Source organism: Arvicanthis niloticus, chromosome 24 (assembly GCF_011762505.2).
Source record: "Arvicanthis niloticus isolate mArvNil1 chromosome 24, mArvNil1.pat.X, whole genome shotgun sequence".
In the NCBI taxonomy this organism is placed as follows: Eukaryota; Metazoa; Chordata; class Mammalia; order Rodentia; family Muridae; genus Arvicanthis; species Arvicanthis niloticus.
The window spans coordinates 5,473,995-5,488,361 of NC_133432.1; the positions used below are offsets into that span (position 1 = coordinate 5,473,995).

Genomic DNA, 14,367 nt, shown 5'->3' on the forward strand with positions numbered 1-14,367 from the left:
CTTTAAGTGAGCTGGGCTGCCTGGTGCCACCTCACTTTGGTCAGACACTGACACCTGGAGACCCTGAGCCTTCTTTCCAATTCTCACATGTGAGCTGCTTCATGGTTATGAGATCAGCAAGGAAGTGTGAGGCTGGCAATTTAGGCACAAGTAACTGCCTCAGCCCTGCGCCTGTGTGGCACCTTCGTGTCACTACATGAGCTGTGTAATGTGTGAGTCCCTACTTTGACAGAATGGATGCTTTGACCATGCTGTCCTCCAGTGCCAAGGATTAAGGCCGTAAGCCATCATGTCTGCACCAGGGGGTCCTTACTTTCCAACAGCAAGTTCATGCAGTACTGGAAGGTAACTTTCAATTTTTATTTAGAAAGCACCGATCTGTGGAAAATATATCAATAGCGGCTGGTCCTCTTCATTAATTAGCATTGTTTCCAAGCAACTGTTAAATGTGAAAGATCAGATATAAATCACACTACTTTGTCAACTCTATTAAAAACTTTATCAAGCTTTGAAATAAAAACAGTATACCCTTTGCTATGTGAACAAGCCCCATGTCTCTGTCTGTGGTGTCTACTTCTGCAGAAGCATGGCTTCCTTGCCTGTATTTGCAACCTCCACTCCACTTCACTTCAAAGAGGAGAGCCTCTAGAAACTCCTGCATTCCAGGACACAGACAAGTGTGAGTGGCCTATCGGGATATGAATGGGACCTGAGTGGGGTCCAGAGAGAGTAGTGTAAGTGACTACATCCCTAGACGCAGGGCTCATGCAACTGCCTAAGCTAAAAGCTCTCTGTGGCTATTCAGAGTACACTGTAAAATTATAAACCCCCTGAACACCATTGCTGCCTCTAAAACATCCAGTCTGGATTTTGGCCAACTGTCTTCTGAGATGAACACAGATCCTGGTTTCAATGCCTCAGTCCCTCCCTTCACACAGGGAATTTAATCCAGGTCCTCAAGCACAGAGGCATGTGGTCTACCAATGCCCCACCCCTGGTACACCATGCCCAGAAGATGAGACAGAGCCCAACTCACTCAGGCTGGCCTTGAACAAGTTCTTAGCCCAAGAAGGGTTGGAACTTGTGATTCTTCTGCCTCAGCCTCCAAAGTAGCTGGGATTACAGGGATGTGTCCAATTTAAAAAAATTAATGACTTTGCATTTACAAAACTGTCCTAAGATAGATTTTAATGATGTTTATAAGAACCAGCCTTACTCTAAAAATAAAAACATTACAGATAATTCAATAGTTCAGAAATCACAGGCATCTGTACGATAATAATGGACAATGGCTCTGCTTGTCCACACACTTGTCTGAGTGTGTGTGTGTGCGTGTGTATCTGGGTGAGTGCACACCACGGCACGCGTGTGGAGGTCAGGAAGTCTGGGGACGTGAACTCAGGTCAGCAGGCTTGGAGCACATCTCTTACCCACTAAATCTCTCCCCAGTCCTTGCTCTACAGTTCTTAGAGAAATTCAGGACACCTGCTTTCAGAGACTTGAGTTGTCTCTAGCAATTAAAATAAAAACAAAGGATGGCTTTGTCTGCGTGTGGTGGTCATAGGACAACTCTGTGGAGTCTTCTCTGGCTTTCTGTGGGCTCTGGGACTGGAACTCTAGCTGTCAGCTCTGCAGTAAGTTTCTTTACCTGCTGAGCCATCTCTTCAGCCAACACCGAGTTTCCCTTACTAATCTTTTGCATATACGTGTGTGCACATGTGTGCCGGGGAGGCTGTAATCACTCTCCCTGCGTACATGGAGACAGGAGTCTCACTGAGTCTGGCTAACAGCTTGCTCTGGAGACTCCGCCACTGCTCCTGCTGCTTGGGCACTGCAGGTGGACCACGGTGCCCAACTGTGTTTTACATGGGCTCTGGGGTCTGAACTTCAGTCCTCCTCCTGCCGTTTACTGTTTGACCTGAGCCGTCTCCTCAGCAGTGACCTCTATGAACACTAAAGAGAGACCTATGGGTAAAAAGGTGAAGCCTGGCAGGCCAACTGTCAAAGGCAAGTTTCAGAAAAGCAAATCACCCAAGAAGCTGGTAAGTGTGGTGACTGCATTCACTACCACATCTGTGGAATCCTGCCCAGAAAGCAGGGGAGATGAAGTCCTCTGCCGCAGCAAAGGGCTATCTTGGTCGCAGCTGTGCACTAGCCTACAAGGAGCTGCGAGGCAGGACGGGGCACCGGTCCATGAGAGGTCAGAATCTCATCCTCTGCAGGACAGCACGAGAGCCACTGGCTTCAAAGGGTCTCACAACCTTGCTCCTTAGCTAGGAGTTCCCTTCTTTGGCTTTCCTTTAGAAGATGCACCTTGTGACTGAGTCTTACAATATTTTGAGTCTGAAATAGCATTCCTCAACAACAGCATAAAACCACAGGCAGTCTGTGTTGTTCTGCATGGGCTGCAGAGAGCTTTTCTCAAGACACTCAGTGATGACTATGGTGCCCACAGTCTAGGGCACAGCTGGTACTTTCCAGCCTGCTGCTCTCACCCAGCATCATCCCCAAGCGTGGGTCTTCCTCCTACTTACCTCTCCTACAGGTGAATTCACTCCTGTGGTTCCGAGTCCCTGGAGCAGGGGTTCTCACCCTTCCTCACACTGTGACCCCCAACCATCACATTGTTTTGTTGCTACTTCATAACTGTAATTCTGTGTTTTCCGATGGTCTTAGGTGACCCCTGTGAAAAGGTTGCCCGATGTCCCCCAAAGGTTGAGAAGGGCTGCCCCGGGGGATGGCTAGGATAGTGCTGTGTACGTGGGCTATGTCTCCTTGCCAGCACAGGTAAAATATGTGGTAGTCTCCTGTGTGTCAAGCCTTGTTCTAAGAGGGGACGGTAGGCTGAGATGCTGGAGAGGGTAGCAGGGTAGCAGTCAGAGTCAGTGCCAACAGAGGAAGCACCGCGCATGGTCCATGCTGGGACTTGATGCTGAGAAGCACGAGCTGGGCCTGCTCTGTCTGCATGGTGTGAACAGTCTTAAGAATCAGGAGTAGGTGTGGAAAGTCACATCCAAGCAGTAGCTTAGATTCCAAAGAAGCCCAGGACAGGGCAAAGCTCCGCTGTCTCACAGGAGCACTGGGCTGTGGGTCTCTCCTAAGGACGCTTACTCTGATGTACTTTAAGATGCAAACCCAAGGCCTGTGTCCATACATGCACTGAACTAGAATCCCAGCCAAGCAGAGGCCTTGGCCCAGGGCCTTCCGCATGCTAGGCAGACGCCCCGCGCTGGGCTACAGCCTCTGCCCTACTCTGAGCGCACTTCTCATCAGAGCACTGCATTTCCAACATCCACACACAGCCTGCTCTTAGGAGGACGGCTTGGCCCCAGGACGTCTAGGTCTGTTAAGTGAATGTTGTCGTCCCTCTGACCACAAGCATGGTGACTGGGATCAACGAGTGAGTCAGCCATCCTGGCATGTATTAACATGTTACCTTTTTCTGCATAATTCTCAGCTCGTCACTCAGGTTGTTATTGACCTTCATTAGCTGCTGTCTCTTGGCCTCAGAAGCCACTAGGGCGCTTTGGACCTCCATAAACTCCTGCACAGTGACTGCTCCATCTGACAAATCTGAATCTAGGCTCTAAAAATAAACCGGGAAAACGTTCACAATCCGAGACGATCATGTTAAAGACTAACAGCTAAAGAATGTCAATCTCTGGCCACGCCCGCTGAACTGTGAAGATAGACCGAATGAAGGCAGCGCACCACAGCACTGTGACACTGGGGCAGAGCAGCCTGAAGGAGCAGGCAAGGTGCTGCAGACCTGTGTGGCGATTGGCTGTCTACTTTCTGCCCTGACCTGCAGGCATTGTCCCTGCTAATTTAAAGAACTCATTCCTCCATGAAGTCATTCATTCCACACTATCTACTGAGCATTGGGTAGTTTCCAGTGGGCTGTAACAGAGAGACTGCTGTGACCATGGCAGTCACATTCCAGCAGCATGACAGAGGGAGTGACTAACATGCTCTACAGCAGGGGGAGCTGGGGGGCGTGCCTGGGGAGCTGGGGGCGTGCCCGGGGAGCTGGGGGGCGTGCCCGGGGAGCTGGGGGCGTGCCTGGGGAGCTAGGGGGCGTGCCTGGGGAGCTGGGGGGCGTGCCTGGGGGCTGGGTGAGCTGGGGGGCGTGCCTGGGGGCTGGGTGAGCTGGGGGCGTGCCTGGGGGGTTGAGGGGATCATGGGAGCCTAGTCCATCAGTGGAGGGTCTATCCCTGAGGGCCTGGTAATGGTCTTGGCTGTCACTGAGTGGACTGGCACAGGGCAGTCCAGGCAGAGGTGTCCCTTCTGCCAATGTAAAACAGCAAATGCTAGACACACCTAAGTCTATCTCCCTGCTTCAAACACGCAGACCGTGCCAGCCCAGCTTCTTGTTTATTTATTACTCAGTGTCTGTGGAGGGCCATCTGGCCCGTCCTGGGGATTCAGACTGCAGTGGGGTGGGGCCTTCCAGACCCCTTGGCCCTCTCCCCTGTTCACTGAACAGTGGCTTGATCTCTCTCACTGCCCCCCACCTAAGCCCTGAGGCAGCTCTGCACTGCCCTCTAGATCGAAGTTCCTCCCTGTGCTGTCCTGAATCTCTGCACTGTATGGGACTCTTAGGCTGTTCCTACTCGTGACCAGCCTTCTCCTGAGGCCATGGCCGTTCCTTCTATCTGCCCAGACTTTCTAGACAGGGTGCAGGCCCGCACGTCCTGTAAGGCCTTGTTTCAGAGCCCTGCACTGTCCCGGCCTCCTCTCCTCCCTTGAGGCTCTCTTCCAACTCCCTAACGTCCAGCTTGTCTGGACTTGTCTGGCGATGGCAGCACCTGTGCAGCGTGTGTTCTACTGTCCCCTCTTCCCTATCAGTGACGTTGTCAGGGGAGGAGCTAAGCACACGGGGAGGGTAACACAGAGACACCGCTCCTCAACAAATACTCGAGAGCATGCATCAAAGCCTGTGGTCCAGAGCACAGCCTAGAGTCATGGCTGATCCCTCACCTGCTCAGGGACAAAGGGCCTTTTAAGAGCATTTACTTTTTATCTTTGCTTGGCTTGAGTTAGCAGTGAGCCCAACTTCACCCACCTCCCAGCACCTTCCAAGGCCTGACCCTCAGCAAGTTTTATTTCTTCTGCCATGTGCATGTGAGCTGGGAACTAAACTCAGTCAGGCCCTGTACATACACAGCAGGCGAGCACTCCGTCCAGCTACAGCCCCAGGCAAGAGCAAGTCTTAAGAGGAGCAGGTCTGTCCTGTGAGGTGTGTCCTCTCACCTTTTGCCGGTTTGCCTTGCTTGCTCTGGTCTCCACGTCTGTGTCTTCATCTGAGGCCACGCTGTCATAGTCCGGCTGGTCAGTGTCTTGGCTCTCAGCGCTGTGCTGGTTGCCGACTGTTCTCAGTATGAGTTCCACATTGTCTGTCCACAAGGAAGGGAAACTATTTCAGACTTGAAATATATTTTTCCTCTAAAAAACCACTAGGATGACTTTCTGGTTCAGCCATTTCAGGGGTGAAAAAATGACAGGAAGAGTAACGCTGCACTCAGGCCCGCAGAGGCCTGACGGACAGCCACACAGCAGCTTCCACACAGTGCTTCCCACTCACCTGCCGAGCAGGTTTGTGTGCACGGGGCATTGCTTCAGCTGTAGAAACGTAAGGTAAGTAAGGCACCTGGACTGTGACACGCACACAGAGGGTGGCAAGTTAAACAGGACGCAGCTGGGCGTGGAGACACCTGCCTTTAATCCCAGCATCGGGAAGAAGCAGGCGACTTCTATAGTTAGAGGCCAGCCTCATCTACACAGTGAACTCCAGGACGGCCAATGCTACACAGAGACCATGCCTCAAACACAAACAAACCCCAGGAAGCCTAGAAATCAGTGCGAAGGACAGGGACAGCAGCCGTCAGTCATCTGCGTCCAGCCTGGAGACAGACAGACAAGATGACACTGGATCAAGTAGGCACACACGTGTACATTATCAGTAGTGTCCATTCCACAGACAGGGAGCAATGACTTACACACGCTCGCATTTAGAATAAGTGTTCGGAAACTCCAAAGACTCTTGGCTTATTGGGGGCAACTCAAGTCGTGCTCCAATGTCCAATGATATTTTACAGACAGCTTCATCTGAGCAGTAAATTCTGATTTCTTAACACATACTGGGCCTGCCTTAACTTTCACAATGAATTTTTAAGATACACCAGCATGTAAATACAGAGGTAAGTAAGACTGAATACAGAGGCTGTGATCACTCGTGAGGAACGGTGGAGACCACCCAGTCTGTGGCATGCTGGCCTGTTTCTCTCTAGTCATTGTTCTAAGCGTATATGCACACATAAGGCCTTGTCCTCAGTGAATATAGTCTAGAAGCTTGTCACTGAGGTTCTTAGAGGAGACAGAGGTCTACAGTCCTGAGAGCTGCCAGCCACAGCCTTTTCCTGAGCCAATCAACACAACCTTGTTGTACACCCTTTTGCTTAAGGACACCATACGTAACACACACTGTGGATTCATGACCAGCGTTTGAGGCCAGCAGGACTCCAAGTCATGCCAGGAAGTCGCTCACTGACCACACACAGCTCCCAGAAGCCTCTTCTTACCCTCCTCACACTCAGGGACATTGGTCAACACTGTCCCATTGTACTTAGAGGCTTTTAAAAGCAGTGACATCACCAACAAAAAGTACGAGAACATGGACACACATGGCACTGAGCAGCCTCTGCGTGACCACTGACACCGCATGAAACCGACGCACGCAGGAAGTGCCGGCCTCAACCTCAGCCAGACATCCAGACAGTGCTATGGACGAGGGCAGATCTGCGGGAAGGAGCACCTCCATGTGTATATCCAGCTGCGTAAGGCACTGTCCCCTGAACAGTTACTTAAATAAATACACGTATGTTACAAAACAAAGACTAAACCCAGCCTTTAAAAACTGTATTATTCTACTTCACACCACTAAGTATTCTGGGAGATGTCTGTATACTAATCATGTGACTGTTTCTTTAGAATTTATTATTTAGTTGCTTCTAATGTTTTTGACATTATACACAAAATGAAACATCTGATTATTTCTCTTTTAGAGTGGGCATATTTTGAGGTTTCAAATTTATACAAAATCTCTCCAGACTGCACCTTCACCAATTTAATGCACCTTTTCAGAACGTCTTGACTTTTGGTTGAATTAATAGAACCAAATTCCCTAACAGACAAGTGGAAACACAAATTATTGTAGTTAATGACTCCTGCCTTAGGGGAGTGTGGTACTGCCTGGAGCCTTAATTTTTATGGTATGAACATCTTGTCCAAGTACCTCAAAATAAAAATGCACACAGTTCCTGTGTCTATAAAAGAACAGGCTGGCTATGAGGAAGTGGGCCCTATGTCTGGAGTCCTTGAGCTGTTCTGGAGCAGGTGCTCAGCGGGCGCCCCATGCTTCTCGTTACAGACATTTAAAGTTTACAGCAGTAGATGGTAATTACTCAGAGGCAGAGGGTCTGAACTAAGTGACCGTGGGAAATACAGTTGTGATCAAGAGTCTTCTTTGTGTCCTTTGTAAAATTTAAGTAAGGCTTTTGGGTTAATTTCAAGGTGCCAATTTTATGGGAAAATAAGTGACCAGAAAACAAACACATATAAGATAAATTTGAATAATACTTAGTAATTTTGAAGCCCTCTTTACTCTTCAGGGCGGAAACTCTCAGGATGGCGGTACTGAAGACTGCCCAGTCACCTCCAGCTCTGGACTGAACAGCGCCATCCTAGAAAGCCCCAGGCACACTCTCAGGGCGGACACTTGCCTTTTGACCTGGAGAGAGGGCTGCCTTGCTGTCTCCTCTTGGCGTCACTGAGAATGTCGATGACCAGTGTAGCAAATTCATGGGCATTAAACCGAGCTAATTTCTGCCTGCCCTAGGGTAAGAAGAGAATGGGAAATATTATCCAGTGTAAGAATGTAAGCGTGAAGAGTGACAGCGAACGCCCAGGACTGCAGCTTACCCAAGGGTTTCCCAGCTCAACCCCATGAATCAGCCACCATCGCTCTCTAGACAACACTAATGGTTCCCATGGCAGCAGCTTCAAACCACTGACTTCAGAGAACTTAACAATTACATTTTTACAGCATGTATGGCTGTTAGGACTTAACGCGGTTCTGGCTGGATGTGTAGCTCAGTGGTAGGACACTTGACAAGCAAGTATAAGGTGCTGGCTTCACTCCTCAGAGCTGCCAGAATAGAACATGTACTTCTAGTACCCATGACTTAATTTGAAGTGAGAGAGACGTGAATCTGAGAGAAATCTCTGCTTTAGGGATAAGGAAGTAGACTGGCCGTGGGTCTGCTCTTACAAACAGCATTGTTCAGAACTAAACCCTCTCCTCAGTCCTTCTCTCTTGTCAGAGGCTGAGGCTCCCTTCAATATTTTAGTGTTATAGACACACACTAGTGAACCATGTGTATAAATCTGGCTTGATTTTATTGGAAATATTCTTAAAGGACTCCTTTGTACAAGGAGGGATTTACTTACATCTGAGACTTCTGATCAACAGCAAATTCCCTCCCTTTGTTCTCTCCACTTCCCTCCCACCATCTCTGTTGTGGTCTTGCTAGGTAGCTCAGGCTAGCTTCCAGCTTGAGGTCCATCCCCCTGTCCCACCTTCCTGAGCACTGGGATTCCACCAGAAGCCAACAGTGACCATTTCTTCTCATGTTTGTATGTTGTCTATATTTCTCTTATCGATTCTCAGATTGTTTCCGTGTATGTACGGGATACTAAATACCACGACATCAGCCATCCCCCGAACAGCATTCCTAGCAACTTTTCATTCGGAGCCACTTGCCTGGTTTCGTGTTGAGGAGTACTCAGGGTTGACCGGAAGAAAGGGAACGACGGTCGTCTCGGTTACCAAGGTGCTGTGGTTTTGCGTGGCAAGCCAGACTAGCCGGAAGAAAAGAGCCAAGAGACAGAATCTCACCACACCTGCGGTGCCATGGCTCTGCTGGGGCATGGCTCAGGCACTGCGAGGGAGACTTGGGGAAGCACACTTGGAAGCCATCACGTGCAAAAGTGCATGGGTTATGAGGACAGTAGCAACTGGGCAAGAAAAGAACCAGGCCGGCAGCTGGCCACCGCCCACTGGGAGCACAAGCTTAGTAGGTAGGCTGCATGTTACGTCACCTGCATCAGTCTCTCGCCTGTCAACTTCATCGTACACGTCCATGGCAAGTTCTTCAAACAAGTGATTACTTAGCTGAAAGTAAAAATATCAGGAACACAGGGGACAATTAACACCCAGTGGACGCCTGTGACGTCCTCACCCTTTATCTCCAGTGCCCTACTCAAAGCCATCGCTACAACAACAACGTTTCTCAGGCCCTGCTCTTCGACACACGGGCTACTGCCACGGAGAAGCAAGAGCAACTGTTACAAACCCTCTCAAACACAAGTTCCCACCCTGCTGCCTGTGTTAGCCAACACCTTAGAGGTCTCTGCTGTCCTGAGAACTCTTGTCTGCTCTACAAAAGGAAGGGGTGCTATACCCCTGGCAGAGAAAGAAGAAAACCCTCAAGTGGGATGACGACAGAGCTCACTGTCTGGATGTCAGCCATGCTGTGCAAGACCCAGGACGAGATGGCCACACTGCTGCGTGGGTAAGGATGCGGGTGCGGAACACGCATCTCAGGAAGGCTTCCTATCAAGCACAGCACAACGTGGCTCCCCGGTACAGTTTGGGGTACAGCTTACAGCACAGCCACACAGACCAAACTCCCACACAGCCGCCTGGTCTCCCCACTGAGACGAGCTGAAGCTCCAGACACACGTTCCAGATCCTCTGTCTCATGAAACTCATCCTGCGACTCAACAGCTGTGGCCTCTCTATTGCTTTGCGCCTGTGTCTTTGCTGACTGCCTTGTGCCGAATGTAAAAAGCAGGGTATGAAATTCTGTTACTGCAGTTTTGAGAAAAAAAAAAACCAAACCAAACCAAACCATAGGACAGGAAATAAAGCTGAGAGAACATCCCAAATGCTGAGCCTGTGCTCGCAGTACGAGGTGACTAAGGATGGCCCCACCTCCTTTTAAGTCCTCTAGTGCCCTTGAATTAACTTATCGTTCAAAATACATCCCGCAAGAAGGTGCTTGCACGTGCTGAGGACCCTCCAGTTTCTACCTCCAAGGGTTTGGACTGAAAGCTGTTTCGTTGTCACTAACGGCAACATGGCCACACTGCCATGTTGCTGATAAGGGCCAGTGGCATCTTAGACATGGTGCTAAAGATACAATTTAAAGCCAGCAGTGAGGACAGAATAGAATTTATTATTATCTCACTTTACAGACAAGGAAACTGAGGAACGGACATTATTAGACTTAAGACTTTCAGAATGTTAACATTTCATAACTGAAGAATACATTGTGCTTTCAGGACTGATGTGAGCTGGGCCAGCCTGACACACAGTCTTAAGAGCATAGGAAATTATGCCCAAGGTATATATTTAATGTCTGCTCCATGTTAGGTACTACAGACACAACCTCAGGTTTTATGTGGTATCCAGCCCAGCCAACAGAAAGAGTAAAAAGGAGTTTGATGTTATTTTACGTATAACAAGTTTGCTTACAGACTACCAGTAACCACAAGGAAAGCACACACTCTTGCACTGCCTTGAAAGCCTGACATCTCTTACTATGTAACTTCCTTAATATAAGAAAGGCATGACACACTCAAACACACAACTATAGATACAGAACACAGAGACACCAAACAAATTGCATAAAACATTTATTTCACAGCATAATGAAATACTAGTAATGATAAATTCACTTTATGTGATAGTGGTATCATATGAGGCTCTAAAAATCTCTGTGAAAGGGAAGGAGGGAAGCACAGAGCAGGAAATCGGCTTTCCCTGCACATGGAAGCACTCACACTCTAAGTCTAAGAGGAGACAGGACCAGGAAAGGCAGATGCAGCGGACGTCCCGGAGCAAGGCTCCAAGGCAGTGACTTTTGCCCTCAGAGAGCTGAGTCACAGAGTTGCCCCAACAACGCAGGGACCGACACCTAACCAGAGGGGAAGTAAGCTGGTGCCTGAGGGTCTTTAAAGGCTCTTGGTTCTGAGGCAGGGACAACTGAAACAGGTAAGGAGTGAAATCTCACAGGGTGAGCGGGAAGCAGCTGGTGAGGCTCCAGGAAAGATGACAAAACAAGGAAAGCAGTCTCCCAGGGATTAGTGATCTTACGACCACAGGCCTGGGCAAACTCTGAGCACACACAAGGCCCAAACAAGCTTTCAGCAGCATACATTTAAAAAGCTTGAGGACGGCATATGAGGGGCAGCAGAGTCACAGCTCTGCACTGAATGGAGATTCAGACTCAGTGCCCTACCAGCAGCTACTGTTAGTCCTCGGTATCCCATGTGAGTAATGTAACAAGTGCCAAGGAAGGGCACCCCACACCCCAGGCCCTTGAGACACACAACAAGTGCCAAGGAAGGGCAGGCACCCTACAACCCAGGACCCTGAGACATACCCACAACTTTGGCGGAAATAATTCTTTACCGTCACAGGCAAAGGCTACATTTTTACCATGACAGAAAAGATCACAGGTTGTTTGAAGTAGTCAGTGGACTGGATATACTAAAGTGCTTTTGGTCTTCATTGCTACGTACACACACGTGACAGCACGTGTCTAATTTAAGTACTGTGATGCGACAGGTAACTGACTGACATCAGGGACCAACAGGGCTTCCTAGGGCAGAGATACTCACAGATTGAAGTTTCTTCTTGGCAGCTTTTGCCAGCTCAGACAAATCCAGGCTGCTAAGAAAATGCACAAAACCATTAAGCAAGTAAATAGAAGCATACTGCGACCTCACTAGAAAATTAATACACCCAAGGGATGAGATATTACTGTTTATGGAACAGTTCTGTAGCCAAAGAGTCACTGAAGACTTAAACAATTTGGTCAAGACTCCTAGAAACCCAACAGTCAGGTAAAGAGCAAGCTGCACACTGCTGGTGACAAAGGCTGTTCAGTCGTCTCTAGGCCTCAGGGTGTGGCTCAGTGGGAAAGTGTCTGTCCAACGTGTGAGTCACTGAGTTCCATCCATGGCACAAAGAAAAAGAAAAGGCAAGACAAAACAGAGAGCAAACAGAAAAGACAGACAGACGAGCTCACACCAAGACCAGCAGTGAATCGCCTCGTCAACTCTGGCAGCGCTGGCCCAACAGGGCTTCAGGGTTCGCTGCGGTGGTAACAGTCCCTGTATCTTACAGGCTGGGGCAGCAGCTAAGCGCTGTTTTGCTCAGGTCATGAACTAAGGGTGGCTTTTATATTTTTAAACATTTTGAGTAGAGAAGGAAAAAGAACATTCATTTCCCAAAATGTAAAAATTCACTCAGCCTGTAACCCTAAGAGCCCACTGACACTCCAGAGGACACGCGGAGCAGCTGTGACAGGCTGACAGCTCACAGATTAGTGTAAAGCCTGCCAGCGCTTGTCAAAGGCAAAGCATACCATGTTTCCTGACACAGAAACACCTGTGGCTATAACCTATAGACACAGAACAGCAGGACAACTGGACACACAGTGGAGGAGTCCCTGGCTACGACCCCACAGCAGCCCCTGTCCTATGCTCTCTCCAAGGTAAGCTTCACACGCTGGTTTACTTACAGCCGTCTTATTTCCAAAGTGTATAGCCATAAAAGAGAAAAATGTATGAGCTCTGTTAAACACAACATATAATTCACTTAAATACTGTAAACCAAGGCAATACTGGGCAGATAAACCAAACCGGTCCTTACCTGTCTGCCATCTGAGGGATTATAAAGTGCTGTCCGTTTTTATGATCTGAAACAGAAACCAGTTTTGCTCAGATCAGTTTTGAGATCAGCATTTTCTTTTCAGTTTAAGTTTTCCAATTAGCCATTTTCCATAATCATGTACCACGTGGGAGAACAGAAAGCATTCTGAGACTGGCTAAAAGTCCCGAGACCTGTCCAGTCCCAGACGTCATGAGTGATGTCATGAGTGACATAAGAATGCTGAGGCGCTTTCAGCTCAAATCAGGCTCTGTCAGCTCATGGCGGCAGATGGCAGAGCTGCACAAAGCCTGGGAGAGGTTCAATCAAACCGTAAGTGGAAACCAGCCAGGGCCGAGCAGGTGCGCCCCGCGTGTGGCTCTGAAGGGACACGACCTTGCCATCTGCTGAGTGCTGTGCCCTCACCTAGTTTTCAGAACACTGATTTACATTCCAATGACAAAGTCACTCCAAGCACCTAAAGGACACTCAGTTTACCCTCCTAGGGAACGCCTGGGGCAGGAGCGGTATCTGTCTGTGTGCCTATTTCGTTAGCAGCTCTGCGGTTTTATACTCTGAACAGCAAGCAGAGTGCAGAGACCCATGCCTGCAGTCACAGCACGGGAGAAGCTCAGGGAGAGGGGGCTGAGCTGTACAGCAAAGACCATCTCCTGAAACAAACACTTCCAGTGTTCTGTGCACAGCAGTGCGAGACTCAGGTGCTCCATGCCTCGCCTAACCACACTCCCAGTTCCAGGGCAGCATTGCAGTGTGGGTTTGTGTTTCTGAATGACGTGTGCTTGGGGTTTTATTGTTGTCTGTGGGTTTTTGTTTTGTTTGTTTCGAGATGGTCTTGAACTCCAGGGCATAGGAAATAAACCAGAGCCTGGGGAGACGGCTCAGTGGGCAAAACCTCTGGTTGCAAAAGTCAGCTGTGGTGGCAAACACCTACATTCCAGTACTCCTGCAGGGAGATGAAAGATGGAGGCAGGAGACTACCTGTCATGGGCCTGTTAGGCTAGAGTACAGTGTAGAGACAAGACTCAAGCTCAAGAAAATCAAAAGAGAACTGACTTCAGAATGTTGCCCACAGAAACCTAAGGGCAACGGCTCTTAAAACTGGAGCTATCGGCAGTCTTGAGCCGACACGCTGAGTGCTGGAAACAGCATCAGGGTCCTTTCCAAGGGTAGCAACTGCTCTCAACCACCAAGCCATCTCTCCAGACCCCACGCACCACCCTGTTTTAGAGAGGTTTCTCTGTGGAGCTCCAGCTCCTGGTCCTCCCGGCTCTGCCTCCCAAGTGCTGAGATTAAAGGCAGACTTCCTCCCAGCTGCTCTTCCCACCCTCATGAGGTCTCTTGAGCAGGAACGTGGGGCTTGGAAGCTGGGTGTGATGCTGCACACCTCTCATCCAGGACTCGGGAGGCAGAGCAACGAGGGCTGCATGAGTCTCGTGTCAGCAGAGCACAGGAAGAGTGAGCAGCTCACGAAAACAGTGAGCACACGAGAGTAAGTGTTTTTGATAAAGCACAAAGTATTAATTTAACAAAATCTAAGAACTTTAATCCAAGATCATGAGCCCCTCCTG

The 14,367-nt window shown here is 49.2% G+C and overlaps 1 protein-coding gene across 8 annotated transcripts in view; it reads right to left on the minus strand.

The window, feature by feature from the left end:
- The window catches only part of Git2 (GIT ArfGAP 2), a 41,926-nt gene that overhangs the window by 10,163 nt on the left and 17,396 nt on the right, over nucleotides 1-14,367 (minus strand). For 2 of the 8 annotated variants that reach the window (XM_076922487.1, XM_076922485.1), the window contains exons 8-14: nucleotides 12,782-12,827; nucleotides 11,746-11,794; nucleotides 9,160-9,232; nucleotides 8,822-8,919; nucleotides 7,782-7,893; nucleotides 5,254-5,396; nucleotides 3,437-3,586 (exon numbers count right to left, since the gene is read on the minus strand). In XM_076922487.1, coding sequence (XP_076778602.1) covers nucleotides 3,437-3,586; nucleotides 5,254-5,396; nucleotides 7,782-7,893; nucleotides 8,822-8,919; nucleotides 9,160-9,232; nucleotides 11,746-11,794; nucleotides 12,782-12,827 — 671 coding nt within the window. Of the gene's footprint in view, nucleotides 1-3,436; nucleotides 3,587-5,253; nucleotides 5,397-7,781; nucleotides 7,894-8,821; nucleotides 8,920-9,159; nucleotides 9,233-11,745; nucleotides 11,798-12,781; nucleotides 12,828-14,367 lie in introns of all 8 variants that reach the window. The other 6 variants (XM_076922486.1, XM_076922484.1, XM_076922491.1 and 3 more) reach the window with 3 other exon arrangements.